At 36.0% G+C, this 14050-nt stretch overlaps 1 protein-coding gene across 1 annotated transcript in view; it reads left to right on the top strand.

The window, feature by feature from the left end:
- LOC137941341 (homogentisate solanesyltransferase, chloroplastic-like) overlaps positions 1–7869 on the top strand; it is a 29555-nt gene extending 21686 nt beyond the window's left edge. The window contains exons 7-10 of the mRNA XM_068786706.1: positions 4512–4629; positions 5693–5755; positions 5918–5950; positions 7681–7869. Of these exons, the coding sequence (XP_068642807.1) occupies positions 4512–4629; positions 5693–5755; positions 5918–5950; positions 7681–7755 (289 nt within the window). The 3' untranslated portion in view covers positions 7756–7869. The remainder of the gene's footprint in view (positions 1–4511; positions 4630–5692; positions 5756–5917; positions 5951–7680) is intronic.
- Positions 7870–14050: the final 6181 nt, after the last annotated feature.

Here is a 14050-nt window from a genome sequence, read left to right as displayed (position 1 = left end):
AGGTTCCCATAATTGAGAGTAGATTAAGGGGACGAGCACTGCTTGATGACAAGGCCTCGCTATACATCGAAAAGAAATTTTCCAAGAAGTTCAAACATGGAAAGATATGAAGTAGCTTATGAATGAGGAGTTTTTACCTTTCACTTATCAACAAATCATGGCTGGGAAGTTTAACAAGCCCACTTTAGGTAATCATTTTGTAAATAATTTTGTTAAGGAATAGTCCCACATGGATTAGTGAGTATAAAGATCTTGAGTTTATTAGTTGGGAAAGAGGATTCCTAAGTTGACTAGTCATTTTGGGATAGGGCCTTGGACCCAATTTAATATGGTATCAGGGCAGATACTCATATGTGAGCCTACACCTAAAAACTAACTACTTGTAGAGCCACAAAAGAGGGCCTATACCTAAAAACTATCCACTTTTAGAGCCACAAAAGAGGGCTACACCTAAACTGCCTACTCCTAAATTATCCACTTGTAGAGCCACAAAAGATGGTCTACACGTGAGGGGGAGTGTTAAGGAATAGTCCCACATGGATTAGTGAGTACAAAGATCTTGAGTTTATTAGTTGGGAAAGAGGTTTCCTAAGTTGATTAGTCATTTTGGGATAGGGCCTTGGACCCAATTTAATAAATTTCATAAGTTAATTACTAGACTTAAAGTTGAGAAAGTCAAGAAGATTTAGTGGCAAGATATGTTAGTGGCCTAAAACCTCACAAGTACAAAAGAAATGCGTGTCCAAACTATCATGAATATTTCTGGTGCTATTCGAAAAGCCTAGTTTATTAAGAAGTAGTACCAACACGCTTCCACGCCTTTAACCACCAAAATAGTACTTGAACTTTTAATGTGCCCACTAACTCATTCAAACCCTAAAATCTAGCATATAATACCTCAATATCCAATAGATCTGCCATCTAAAATTCTATCTTAAAACCCATTCAACTTAAGCAAAACTGTTAAGGAATAGTCCCACATAGATTAGTGAGTACAAAGATCTTGAGTTTATTAGTTGGTGAAGAGGTTTCCTAAGTTGGTTAGTCATTTTGGGATGGGCCTTGGACCCAACTTAGCATGGTGTCAGAATTGGTACTCATATTTGGGCCTGCACCTAAAACTATCTACTTGTAGAGCCACAAAAGAGGGCCTACACCTAAACTATCCACTTGTAAAGCCATAAAAGAAGGCCTACACCTAAACTGCCTACTCATAAATTATCCACTTGTGGAGCTACAAAAGAGGCTCTACACGTGAAGGGGAGTGTTAAGGAATAGTCCCACATAGATTAGTGAGTACAAAGATCTTGAGTTTATTAGTTGGTAAAGAGGTTTCCTAAGTTGGCTAGTCATTTTGGGATGGGCCTTGGACCCAACTTAACAAAAACATTACGTGCGACCAACACATGAGATTTGGTCATAATAAATCTTAATGCCAAAAGGGAAAACAATTGGTAGTGCATCAAAATGGGAGTTTGAAAAGGATACCATTGTTTATTGTTGATGACAAGGAGGAAGAAGAAAATTATGATGAAAATGTGAACAAAGCTCACACAATTGATGTTTGGGACTATGATCCTAGTTTGGTGAATGTCTCCTAAACAAGAAGAAGATCAGTTGAGGCATAACATCTTCACAACTACATGTTCTTTTGCAGGTCATACAACAAAAGTTATTATTGATTCAAGTAGTTGTGAGAATATTATCTCGCAACAAGTAGTTTATTAATTGAACTTGAAGACCAAAGTCAACCCACAACGCTACAAACTAGCATGGTTCAATAATGCTAATGAAGTGCAAGTGTCCTCAAAGATGATTAGTTACTTTTACAATTGGAGATAGGTATTATGACACTATTTGGTGGGATGTATCCCCATGTTGCGTGTCGCCTTGTACTTGGAAGGCCCTAGTAGTTTCTCAAAAAAGAACTCATAGTTTCCTTGTTTATAAAAAAACTTTCTGTTTTGTGACATGTCCAAATCTATGACATGTCTTTCTTTAGTTGATTTTGAACAACATTTGGAAACTGGCCAATTAGTTTTTGCTCTCATATGTACTAAGCATCACACTACACTAAAGGAGATTTCAGCCACTCCCGAACATGTCCAAGGAGTTCCCAGTGAATTCTAAGAGGTGTTTCCTTTAGATCTACTAACACATGATTGAGTTTGTACTTGATTCTACTTTGCCAAAGGGGGCCACATTATTACATGTCGCCAAGGAGCATGAAGAGCTGAGAAGAGAAGTTGAAGAGTTGGAGCAAAAGGGATTAGTATGAAAAAGTACCAGTCCTTGTGTAGTCCTAGCCCTAATGGTGTCTAATATAGACGAAACTTGGATTAATATGAATTTTTTGTAGAACCAATAACAAGAGCATAGTCAAGTAAAGATTTCTTATATCAAGACTTGAAGATACATTAGGTCAGCTACGTGGGGGAGCAATATTGTTTGAGAGTGATTTAGAAGTGGCAAATTCAGTCAGCAGATGAATAGAAAACCTCACAACAAGAGAGGGTCTTTATGAATGGCTTGTGGATATATTTTGGACTCACTAAGCCCACTAACAGTTTCATGATGGACATGAATGAGGTCATTCAAAGGCAAATTTGTGGTAGTTTATTTTGATAATATTTTTTGTGGTAGCCATTCTACTTACCCCCGCATTGAAGTCTCTATGGATTTCATGGTTGAGTTGCCTCACACAAATGGAGGATGGGTAGTATTTTTTTTTTAGTGGGTAGATTCTCTAAAATGGCCAAGTTCATTCCTTGAAAATCTTCTCATGATACAAGCAAAGTGGCTGGAATTTATTAAAAAAGGTTGTCCAATATTAGCAAAGATACCAAACTCATGAGCAGTTTTTTAAATAACTTGTGGAAGCAATTAGGGACTAATTTGAAGTTTAACACTATTCATCCTCAAATAGATGATCAAATAGAAGTTATGATCAGAATGTAGGGCAATATGTTGTACACTCATGTAAAAAAATTGAAGAATTGAGATTTAGCTTTACTGAGGTTAGAATTTGAGTTTAATTGCAATAAGAATGGGAATATAACTTTTCTCCATTTCTGGTAGCCCGTGGTTGCAACTTTTCTCCTATTCCTATTGTTGGATGTCCAAATAAGACAGTCACAGACATGATTTCTGATTGGAAGGCAATTCATGAACAAGCCCATACAAATATTGAAGCCAATTATGCAAAATACAAACAACAAGATAACAAGTGTAGATGGGAATTTATTTTTGAAGTTGGTGATGAAGTTTGGATTTGTCTAAGGTACAATACTTTGGCAGTGAATATCACAAGCTGAAACAAGTAAGCTTGGACCTTACAAGATACTTGCCAAGATGAACGATAATACTGCTTACAAGGTGGAGCTCCCTGCCGATTTGAAAATTAGCAATGTCTTTAATGTGAAACATCTTTTTCCATATCAAAGACAAATGAGAGTGAGAATTCGAAAACATGTTCTTTTCAGGAAGGGGAGAATGATGTAATACATCATAATGTGAAAGATCTAACTGGAGAATATCTAAGCCCAAGAGATCTCTTCAAAATCACCAATATTTACGAAAGAAGAAGAAAGAAAGAGAGTTAATTTAAAGATACTTGAATTTCCTATTTTGGGCTCAAGTTCTAAGAATAGAATGTCTGAAATTAGAAAGTCTCTGTAAGTTGCAATTTCTTATTTCAAGGTTGCTGAAATTAGATGATTTATTGGACAAGTAGCTTGATGTTTTGTTACAAGAAGCATGACTCAAATAGCAATTTGATATTTTTGTTAAACTTCTGTTAGAAAGTATTTTTTTAAGTAGTAGTTTCTTGTTTTAGGTGTGGATCTTCATTTCTAAAATGGAGAGTCTGAAGTTAATGATTTCATAGATTAGAACTTGTTCCTGTTTTTAAATTTATTTTCCAGAAAGGAGAACTAGATTTAAAAGTCCTGTTCAGAGTTTGTCTCCTATATCAGACAGCGTAGTTAATGATTTCATAGGTTAGAAGTTGTTCCTGTTTTTAAATTTCTTTTCTAGAAAGTAGAACTAGATTTAAAAGTCCTATTCAGAGTGTCTATTATATCAGACAGCGTAGGAGTTCCTGGTTTATTAGTTTGTATGCCTACAAGGCTTTAATATGTAACACATAAATTACGATTTTTCTATTGAATGAAGTTCTGGTTTTTGTTCTCTCTAGGATAAACTTATCATTTTCTTCTCTGTTTTTGCTTTTTTTATTAATAGCCATATAAACCCTTCATTCTGTATTTCAAGTTTTATCTATCAAACTTGAATTCAGATTGTAATTTTTTTAGTTCTTGCCGAAGTGTAGGTTAATCACATTTTAGAGGAAGCATTCCATTTTGTATCCCTTGAATCTAAACTTCTGTGTTGTGTCACTTTCATTGGCTTTTCCTTACTATATTGTTATTTAAATGTTCGTTGCACTAGGCAAATCAGTCTTTCTCTCTCTCTCTCTCTCTCTCTCTCTTATTATGTATTCTTTTTGTCAGGTTCCAGATATCAACATTTGCAACAAAGCTTGGTGTTAGAAACATATCCTTTTTAGGATGTGGGCTTCTCTTGGTCAATTATCTTGGTGCGATCCTTGCTGCAATTTATAGGCCTAAGGTGGTAGCTCTCTTATCACTTTTGTTAAATTGGTTCCAAAGCCCTATCCCAAAATGACTAGTCAACTTAGGAAACCTTTTTCCCAACTAATAAATTCAAGATCTTTGTACACACTAATCCATGTGGGACTATTCCTTAACAACTTTGATATTGAACTTGCTATCAGCCTTCATGTTGATTACAATATCTTTTTTTTTTTTTTGCTCTGCTATTGGCATCACACAAGGTTTTCTTTATTCAGTATAAGAATTTTGTGAAATTGAAATAAAAATTTGAATTTTTGTTCACCATGTGCAACAATTTAATGAATAGAGCTAGGTCAACAACACAAAGAAAGTTTTTAAATAATGATAATTGTTTTTAAGAGAAACATTAAATTACTAGAAGAGATTTCATGAAGTAGAAAAAATCTATAGGCCATTGCCGAAATAGGGGGTCATGAAAGCCAAAATACTGAAAAGAAAAAGCATTTTAGGCACCAATGAAGGATGTAAAGTTGGTGAAGAGAAGATCACTTTTTCAAATATAGGTTCTTCTACAAGGAAATAATGGAGAAACCTTTTCTCAAGATTGAGCTAAGGAATCTATTTATGGTGCTTATATCATTAATGCTTAGGGACTATTTTTTTTGTCATTGGAAAAAAATGGTGGGGAATTAATTTTTCGGTGACTTTTTTTTTTTGTTTTGTGACAGCACAGTGACAAATTTTTCCATTGAAAAAATTCTTTTGACTGGTTTTCTTGTATTTGTGCCTTCTCAGTTTATTTTTATCTACTTCTCCTACCGGAGCAATCGGAGACTGATTTTTTTATCTAGACAAGAGGAATTGAGGTGTGAATTTCCATCTTCCTAAAACCAACACAGCGAGAAGTTTGGTCAAACAGAAAATTTCTAAGTGCACTTTTTCCAATGATTTCCTTTGGTTAACACACCCTCAATTAGTCTATACACAACTAGATGAAAATTTGATTCTTCCTCTTCTATCTAAGTTTTTTTTTATTTCAAAACGTTGATCCATTTAATTTCTTATCCTTACGGGCTATTGTTTTTTCATATTTTCAGGTGTTTAGGTGCGATCTAATGGTAGTTGCGCATGCTATCTTGGCATTGACTCTGATTTGGCAGGTTTTTTTCTGTGACTACATGGCCTTTTTATTTTGTGTTTTGATATTGCATTGAGTAGACATTTTTTAGTTTAAGAAAGATTATTTGCATTATTATGGGTTGTACTCTCTCTCTCTCACACACACACACATACACTTGTTACTGATTGATTCTTTCATGCAGGTATGGGTTTTGCACGAAGCAAACTACACCAAGGTAAAAGTTTATTCCCACTGACATAGGGCTACTGTTTATTAGTAGCCGATGCAAATTAATTCAACTAGTGTCTTGTTTCAAAGGCTATTGCTGTGATTTCTACTCCTAACGGTTTAAACAGCATAACTTAGATAATCCCAACTAAATGTTAAACTTGACAAAAAAGTGATGGTACATACAAGGTCGAATTTAAAGATTTCTCATATGATTCTTTGATGACAGTTCTAATTCAGTGCTAAGAGACCCTGAACTGATTGACCAGTTGAATTGGTGACCTGAAGCCCTCTCCAGTATGAAATCTTAAAAACCTGTAATTAGGGAAAACCTGGTGACCTTCTGGGAAGGGGAACATGGGAGTACCTCCCTTGTTGGTGCAAAGAAAATGGGAGGTGACTGCCACTGCCTTCTTCTCTACAACTATGGGGGAGGGCACCTCGCCCTTCCCTGTCACTTTCCTGCTGTTGATTGTGGGGATTGCAACACCAACCCTATTAATGCAAATAAAGTGAGTAGAGGAGAGGAGTAGCATTCTCCCTCCTCTATATGATTGCAAGAGAAGGGGCTGTCCTCTTCTGTGCATCAAGGGGGGAGGGCCTGTCATCGAAGTGTAAAAGTGTTGTACATTGCAAGGAGGCTAGGGTCCCCTTCCTCAAAGTGCATAAAGAAGAGAGAGAGAGGGGCTTCCACCCCCTCCTGCAAATCATTTTGTTGGGTTGACCCCGGTTCTATCCTAAAATGACTAGTTATTTTGGAACTTTATTGATCAACCTTGTAATCCAGTCACTATTAAGTTTTCTCAATGTGAAACTTTTTCCCACTTAACACTCCTCCTGTCTAGCCTTACACATAATGGGTCTTTACATAATAAGCCTGTGGCGTATACACAATATACAAACGATTTGGTTCACCTCATGGAGCTTATACAACACAAATAACCTGAAAAATACACACTGGGCCTTGGCCTACACAACTTGTTTTAATACCAATTTTGGAGTGAGTCTAGTTCCTTTCTAAAATGACTAACCATTTAGGAGGCCTATTGTTCAACCTTATAACCCAATCATTACTCTTAAGATTTTTCAATGTGAGACTTTTGACTACTTCACACCCTCAACGTTTAGATTTACACATAACAGACCTACGATGTGTCTACAACACAAATAATATAACTCTTTTTTCCCTACTAATTACAAGAAAAAGCACACACAGTATTTCCAAAATTATAAAGAAAAATAATAGAGTAAAATAGATTAGTAATTGGGGTTAGTGTCATCGAATACAGCCTAACATTGTAAAAGAAACACAAATAGAGATCCACTAAAAAATTCAAGCTTGTTCTCAAACTCATTAGCTTGTTGGAGCTTCCTTCTCCTTGGATTTTTGAACCTTCAACACTTTCTTGACAATCTTTTCCTCCTCGACCAAGAAAGTACGGATTATTCTCTCTTTGACGATGCACCGTGATTGCTGGCTCTATCTCCCCTCAGAGCTCTTTGCCACACACCACATTTTTATGTTTTTTTAATTTCCTTATTATGTCATCAAGTCAACAACTTAGTTTTTTTAGATTGAGATGGATGCGGCAAACTTTTTGGTGAATGGCATCTTCTGATAATGTTGGTTATTTAAGTCCCAAGTTATATTGTTTAATTTAGATAGAACCGAGCAGCTTAATCAAACTCTTCAGTTGAATATGGTTTTTCACTTGTTTTAATGTATACGCTTTGCAGGAAGCAAACTCCAGGTTATATCGTTTTATTTGGAATCTCTTCTATGCAGAGTACATCATATTCCCATTTATATGAAATCCTTGCATTAATTTACTTGTTGAAGGGAACGACAAATAATGAAAATTTTGAATTTTGTTTATTTTTTGGATGTTTAGTGGAACTATATACAAATTTGCATTGGTTCATATGACTGAAATGTATCATATATTGTTTTTCTTTGCTGATTTCCATTCAATCCTGTCTTCACATTTAATGTAAGAATTGAAAGAACCCTATCAGATCAAGGGAAGGGACTGGGTCAAGCCGAATGGGGGGACTGATCCAACTCGACCCTAAAACCTTGGGCATTTGTCACTCAGTTGACCTCAATGATTAATTCATAATGTGTCCTCACATAGATTTATAGTAGTAAATCTATGTACACATCCTAGACAAAACAAACTTGGCTTAAATTGGGAAGGGTTTGTTCAATCTCACTAGCACACTGGCCTAAATCCAGTTACGTCTTTCTACACAAGGATTTACGGCTTTAATAATAGCCAATAGAAACCCCAAGCAAAATAGGACCTAATTGTTGAGCCACTCAAACTTCTCTCAACAAATGAGATGAGGGACGATCTTGCCCACACAAGGCTTGGCCTATGTTTGTAAGGCTTACTTGCTTGTAAATTCATCTTTTTACAAATATCTCTCAAATAGGCATATTTTACAACAGAAGCATAATTTGATAAACACAACCAATCCTAGATGCCTATTCAGATGTTTAGGAGCTCAATAAGTCTTTAATGACTTAATTTAAAGATCAAAGCCTGTAATAAAACTTGGATTGGTTTGCAAATATAATAATTATTTTAAAGTTTAAACCCATAAATAGTAAAGTTGATCATAATAAATGATCTTAAAGTTGATCAATATTACTTCAGTATGCTTAGACCGAATTCAATCAAAATATTTCATAGTAAATGCAAATTGATACTTGGGTTTTAAAATTTCAACCCACGACCCCAAAATATTTATATAAATACAAATACAAATACAATTTCAAATTCTCTTTCGAGAGCAAATAATATGATTTCAAAGTAATGGTACAAAAGTTATAACGGTGGATAATATTAAGCAATTAAACATTTCAAAGTAAAGGCTCATAAATACTTAGCTTCGTGTATTAGGGTCTTAAAAAATCAAATCTAATCCTCAAATTTGATCTCAAAGTGTATGAGTACTTGGAAGTAGTGGAAGCTTTAAAAGTCAAAATCAATTTAAATAAAAAAGTTCTCCAGATTAAAAAACCGAAATGTTGAGCTTGGAAATGGATGTTTTATCCTAGCATATCTCGATGAAATCTCCACTAACTATTGTAATAAAATACTTGGAATTTTATTTTCTGTTGCTAATCACATAGAGAGGCCACTTAAATTTTTTGAAAACCTATCTTAGTCAAATTGAAGCTATCAATCTTGTTCTGTGCCATTGAGATGGTTGTGGACAAGTTGGACAGTCTTTAATGAACGTATATTTCACCTCTTTGTTCTCTTTAGTCCATTCAAATGAATAGCCAAACGCTTTGTCACAATGCCTTTTCTCTCTCCTAGGTGTTTGATTTCTTTGGTTTGCCACTCAAACACCATGTCAAATGGATGCTTCCATTGACATTTCTCTTCATTGGGTGTTTGACCATAGTTCATTGGATCGAACAGATGCACTTGCCTTGCTTGTTGTGTTGAGCGTTCAGATGGTGCCTCAAACAATGTTTTCTAAAAAGTTTTCTCAATCTTGTTCGGTCAAGCGGTTGCTACAAGGCCATTCTAACAATATATTTTCTAACTTGAGTCGCTTCTTCCCCTTTTAGTGGGTTGTTTAGATGGTGTTTGGTCAATCGAACGGATAGACATCAAAAAAATTAATTTGGTTTCTTTGTATTGCCAATGATTATTTAATATATCATTAGTAACTTAAGTATTTATTATCATCAAAATTATCTCAATATGGATCTTATTACCAACATTCTCCCCCTTTATGAAAATGAATACTCATAGGCATATAAAGCTTTCGAGTGCAGATGAATTCAAATACATTAATGATTTTTGAAAAAAATTCCCGTGTTTGATGCATGGTTCTTGTTGATTTTATTTATATGTCCATTTAGATTTTCTCCCCCATTTGACTTCATCAAAATTTATAATGGGGACTATAAGTATGCTTCCCTTGTCACTAATCACTATGTATCTCCCTCTTTATATTCCATTTACATTTAGGGATGTATTTTTAGTCCCCCTTTCATTAAGATTTATTCATGCAAGCAACCATAAATACAATCATAAAAGCACAAAATAAAAATAAGTGAACAACCCACCGTTGAGGGATGTTGAGACCAAACATTGTCTCAACTTTCACTCATTCAAAACATCACCTGATGTACAAAGAAACTTGTTCAAGCTAGCAGTTTAACTCCTTTTGTGGTGTTTTGAGTTAGCATAGCTCAGTTTTCTCCTAGCACAACTAGTTGGTTTCTTAGAGGCTAATTTTCATCCTCCTAAGGGTTCTCTCTTCATTATCGCTATTTCAAAGTATGTATCCTTTTCTTTCGATTACATCATTTCTTTTTGCTCCCTCTTCATTTCTAGGTTACTCCACCTTTTCATTAGCTCAGGATCACTTCATTTTTTTTCCTTGCAACTAATTTTTATCTCTTCAGCATAATCTACTTCTTTAATTTTAGATTTTATTTCTCCTCCTCATTTTCCTAGACTCTGGCTCAAATTTCTCACGAGAATTTTTATAAAAAACACTTTTTCATCTTCTACAAGCTTCAAAGGAGATTTAGTTGTTTTAAAATTTTAGCCGGGTCTCGTTTCCCTTTCTTAGTTAGTAATCAACACCTGATTGTTGAAAGTGAGTGTATTGTCTTCTTTGCCATCAATAGTGAAAATTAAAAATCAGTCCATAATTTTTTATAGCTAAGTTAGCTTACTAAACTCAAAGGCACATTCACAACATAGTTCTTGGCAAAAAATTTCTATGGACTTTTTTGGGTTCCATGCTTGAGGAAGGTCACCACCGTTTCCCTCCATCTCCCATTCCCATAAAAACATTTAGAATAGAGGCACTCAATTTGGTATTAACTTTTAGCACAATTTTTGAATTTTTGGAAAAGAAAAATACTTCACTAACTTGATTACAACTGGGTTCAATGAATCTTTTTTTGTAATAGAGGGAACATGTATAATCAGATTATATTGAAACTATCCATGTTCCAGTTACACCCAAATAAGTTCTAACACAATTAAACAACTAAACATAAATAGAAGACTAATATAACTTAAGCTCCTTATCTTATAATTGTGTGTTAGTCATGTAAGAATCTTTCATATTTGCTCTTCAACGTTATGTACTGTAATTGACTGAAGTTGATTTCAGGTTGTTGGGAAGCTAATTTATCTTAAAATTGCAAGGCCTTATTTTTCATATTCAATCAGTATTATCAATCAATACATGCATCAACTTCAATAGTCTCACTAAAAGGCCTCAGGGAAAATTCTTTTGTGTTTGAAGAAAAATCTTGGAAAAGGATTACTATTTAAATCCCATGGACATACTGACATTGAGGGTTTTTCACATGCAAATTGGCAGGATCCCCAAAGGATAGAAAATCTACCTTTGTATATTGTAAAATTTTTGGAGGTAATTTGGTCACATAGAGGAGCAAAAACAGAATTTTATGGCTAGCTCAAGTGTAGAAGTGGAATACAGAGCCATGACACATACAATAAGTGAGCTATTTGGCTGAGCTCGAGTTCTAGACAACCAAGCTATGCAGCTTCACTGTGATAATCAGACAACCATTTATATTTCAACTAACCAAGTGTTCCATGTAAAAACTAGATACATCGAAGATAGATTGTCACTTCGTTCAAGAAAAATACAAGTTGGTGTTATATCAATGCAATACATACCCTCCAAGAACCAACTAGTAAATGTCTTTACAAAGGCTATCGCTACAAAGTCTCTCTCTGATACGTGTTCCAAGCTGGGAATATTTGAGGTTTTTTCACTAGCTTGAGGGGGAGTGTTAAAAGGGTATTAGTGGTCTTCTATGTAATTAAGTGAAGGAGTGGCATAGGGTGTAATAATGTCTAAGTTTGAGTTTTTTTTTATCCTCATATGTACTAGGACTTCAGCCCACTTATCTACATATAACGAAGGGGGAGACCCTAGGGTGTGCTCTTTTTCCCCCTTGAGATACCCTAACTCTAGCCTAGTTCTCCCGTCTATTTTCTCTCTTCTTTGCCCTCTTTTCACTCCTCTCCCTCTCCTCTCTCCTTCTCCTTAAACCTAGACCTTCTAGTGATGCAATCCTAGAATCTAACAATTACATGTGAAGGATCTCCCTAAACCTTAAGGTCATGCATGAGTAGGCCGGTGTCTCCAAGCAATCCAGGAGAACAATCTTTTTTTCATTTTTTTTCTATTTGAAAAGATGAACAAAATACTCACTGGCATATCCATTGAATTTTTGGAAAAGAGAAATACTTCACTAACTTGTTGTAATTTGAGTACAATGAGTCTCTATTTATAATAGAGAAAACAAGTAAAATCCAATTACAATCAAACTACCCTTGTCTCAGTTACACCCAAAGTTAAATAGTAAAAGATAAGTCCTATAACAATTGAGAAACTAAACATAATTAGAAGACTAACATAACTAAAACACTTTTAACTGAGGTTCTTCTGTGAGACCTCCTTCCATAAGACTCTTTTAGACTCTACCATATTAATTTTGGCTCTCTGAGACATTTTACTATGAGAGTCATGTAAGACTCTTCTACACCTATTCTTCAACACTCCCCCTCAAGCTGGAGTTTATAACTTCTGTTATATTTAAGATCCCATGTACTGAGTAATAATTGAACTAGTTTAGGGAGAAGAGAGTTACAAGAAGAAGAGAGAAACAAGAGAAGAGCAGAGGATGATCGAGTGAGAGAGGAAGGAGAATGAGAGGGATAGGTGAGAGAGTGAGAGTCAAAGAAAGAGGGAAGGAGGATTAGGGTTAGGTGACATGGATAAGAAGGGAGGAAATGGATAAGAAATAAAAGTAATTTGCATCATGGCCACTATGAGTTTTTCATGCAGCTCATTAAAGGAAATTGGTGTGTCACGACCATTGATAGTATCAATAAGTGGTTTGTACTCATCGTTGAGCCCATCTAGAATTGTCTCAATGAGATCCTCTTGATCCATGGGTTTTCCTAGGGTGGCAAGTTCATCAACTCGTGTTTTAATATACTATATATACTCGGAAATTGATTGAGTCCCCTTAGTAGTATGTTTGAGTTGCTCCTTGATCTGTTTGATGTGACCACAAGAGGGTCTAGCATATGTACTAGCCAAAAGAGTCCATGCTACATGAGAGGTGCTTGAGTGAGTGATAAGTGGAATAATAGATGGCATGAGAGTACCGATAAGAGCACAAAAAATTAGCTTATCCTGACAAAGTCACGTAGTGTATTCGGGATTTGGAATGACATGATTATTGATCATCTTTGTGGCGGAAGGCAGAGAATAAGAACCACCAACGAACTTGAGGAGATCATAATAAAAAAATAGCCTCCATCTGAGTTTTCCAGCTAAAGTAATTTGTGGAGGTGACTTTGACCGAGTTGTGGATGTGGAGTACCATAAGTGGTGTGGTTGGGTCATGAGCATTGGGAATAGTAATTCAAGAATCTTCAAAAGCCATGAGTAGAAACTAGTTTTTTTTTTGCACATGTGGAAATCACACGTGTGAGAGTCGCACATGTGAAAATCACACATGTGTGCTTCTTCCTAGATTTAAATTAGACCTCGGATTAAACCGAAGGTCAAGGGAGAAATAAAAATGTGGGAAGAAGGAGAGGGAGGAGAAATACTAGAAGAGGCGGCGGCAGCGTGGTGCTACTGGTTCTAGCAATTGCGGAATGTCCCACGGTGGTAGTTGAGTGACGGCGATGAAAGTCGTTGTCGACGGGTTGCAGAGGCTCGGTGGGTGATGGAAGCTGTTGTCAATGGATTGCAGAGGTTCGACGGGCGACGGTTCTCGACGACAATGAGGTTAATAGAGGGGAGAAAATTCGATCGATGATTGCAGAGGCTCGGCATCGTAGGACTGTCAAACGGGCGGGCTTTGCAGAATCGTTAGAACGAGTAGAGTTGCAGGACTCTGCTGTGGCGGCGATGACGGAATTGTCAGAGGTGGCTGCAGTGGGAAGGCGCATGGTGGCGCGGTACTGGCTACGGCATCGGCAGTGGGAAGGCACGCAGTGGCGCAAGACCATCGAACGAATGGGCTCTATAGAAACCTTCGAATGAACAAAGTTGTGGGGCTCTGCAGAGA

The sequence above is a fragment of the Aristolochia californica genome, unplaced genomic scaffold (assembly GCF_029961685.1).
Source record: "Aristolochia californica isolate CCGP_79_NKW_82.1479 unplaced genomic scaffold, dmAriCali1.0.hap1 SCAF_9, whole genome shotgun sequence".
Classification (NCBI taxonomy): Eukaryota; Viridiplantae; Streptophyta; class Magnoliopsida; order Piperales; family Aristolochiaceae; genus Aristolochia; species Aristolochia californica.
Note: the sequence above shows the minus strand (reverse complement) of the source record. Positions and strands in the feature narration are given on the sequence as shown.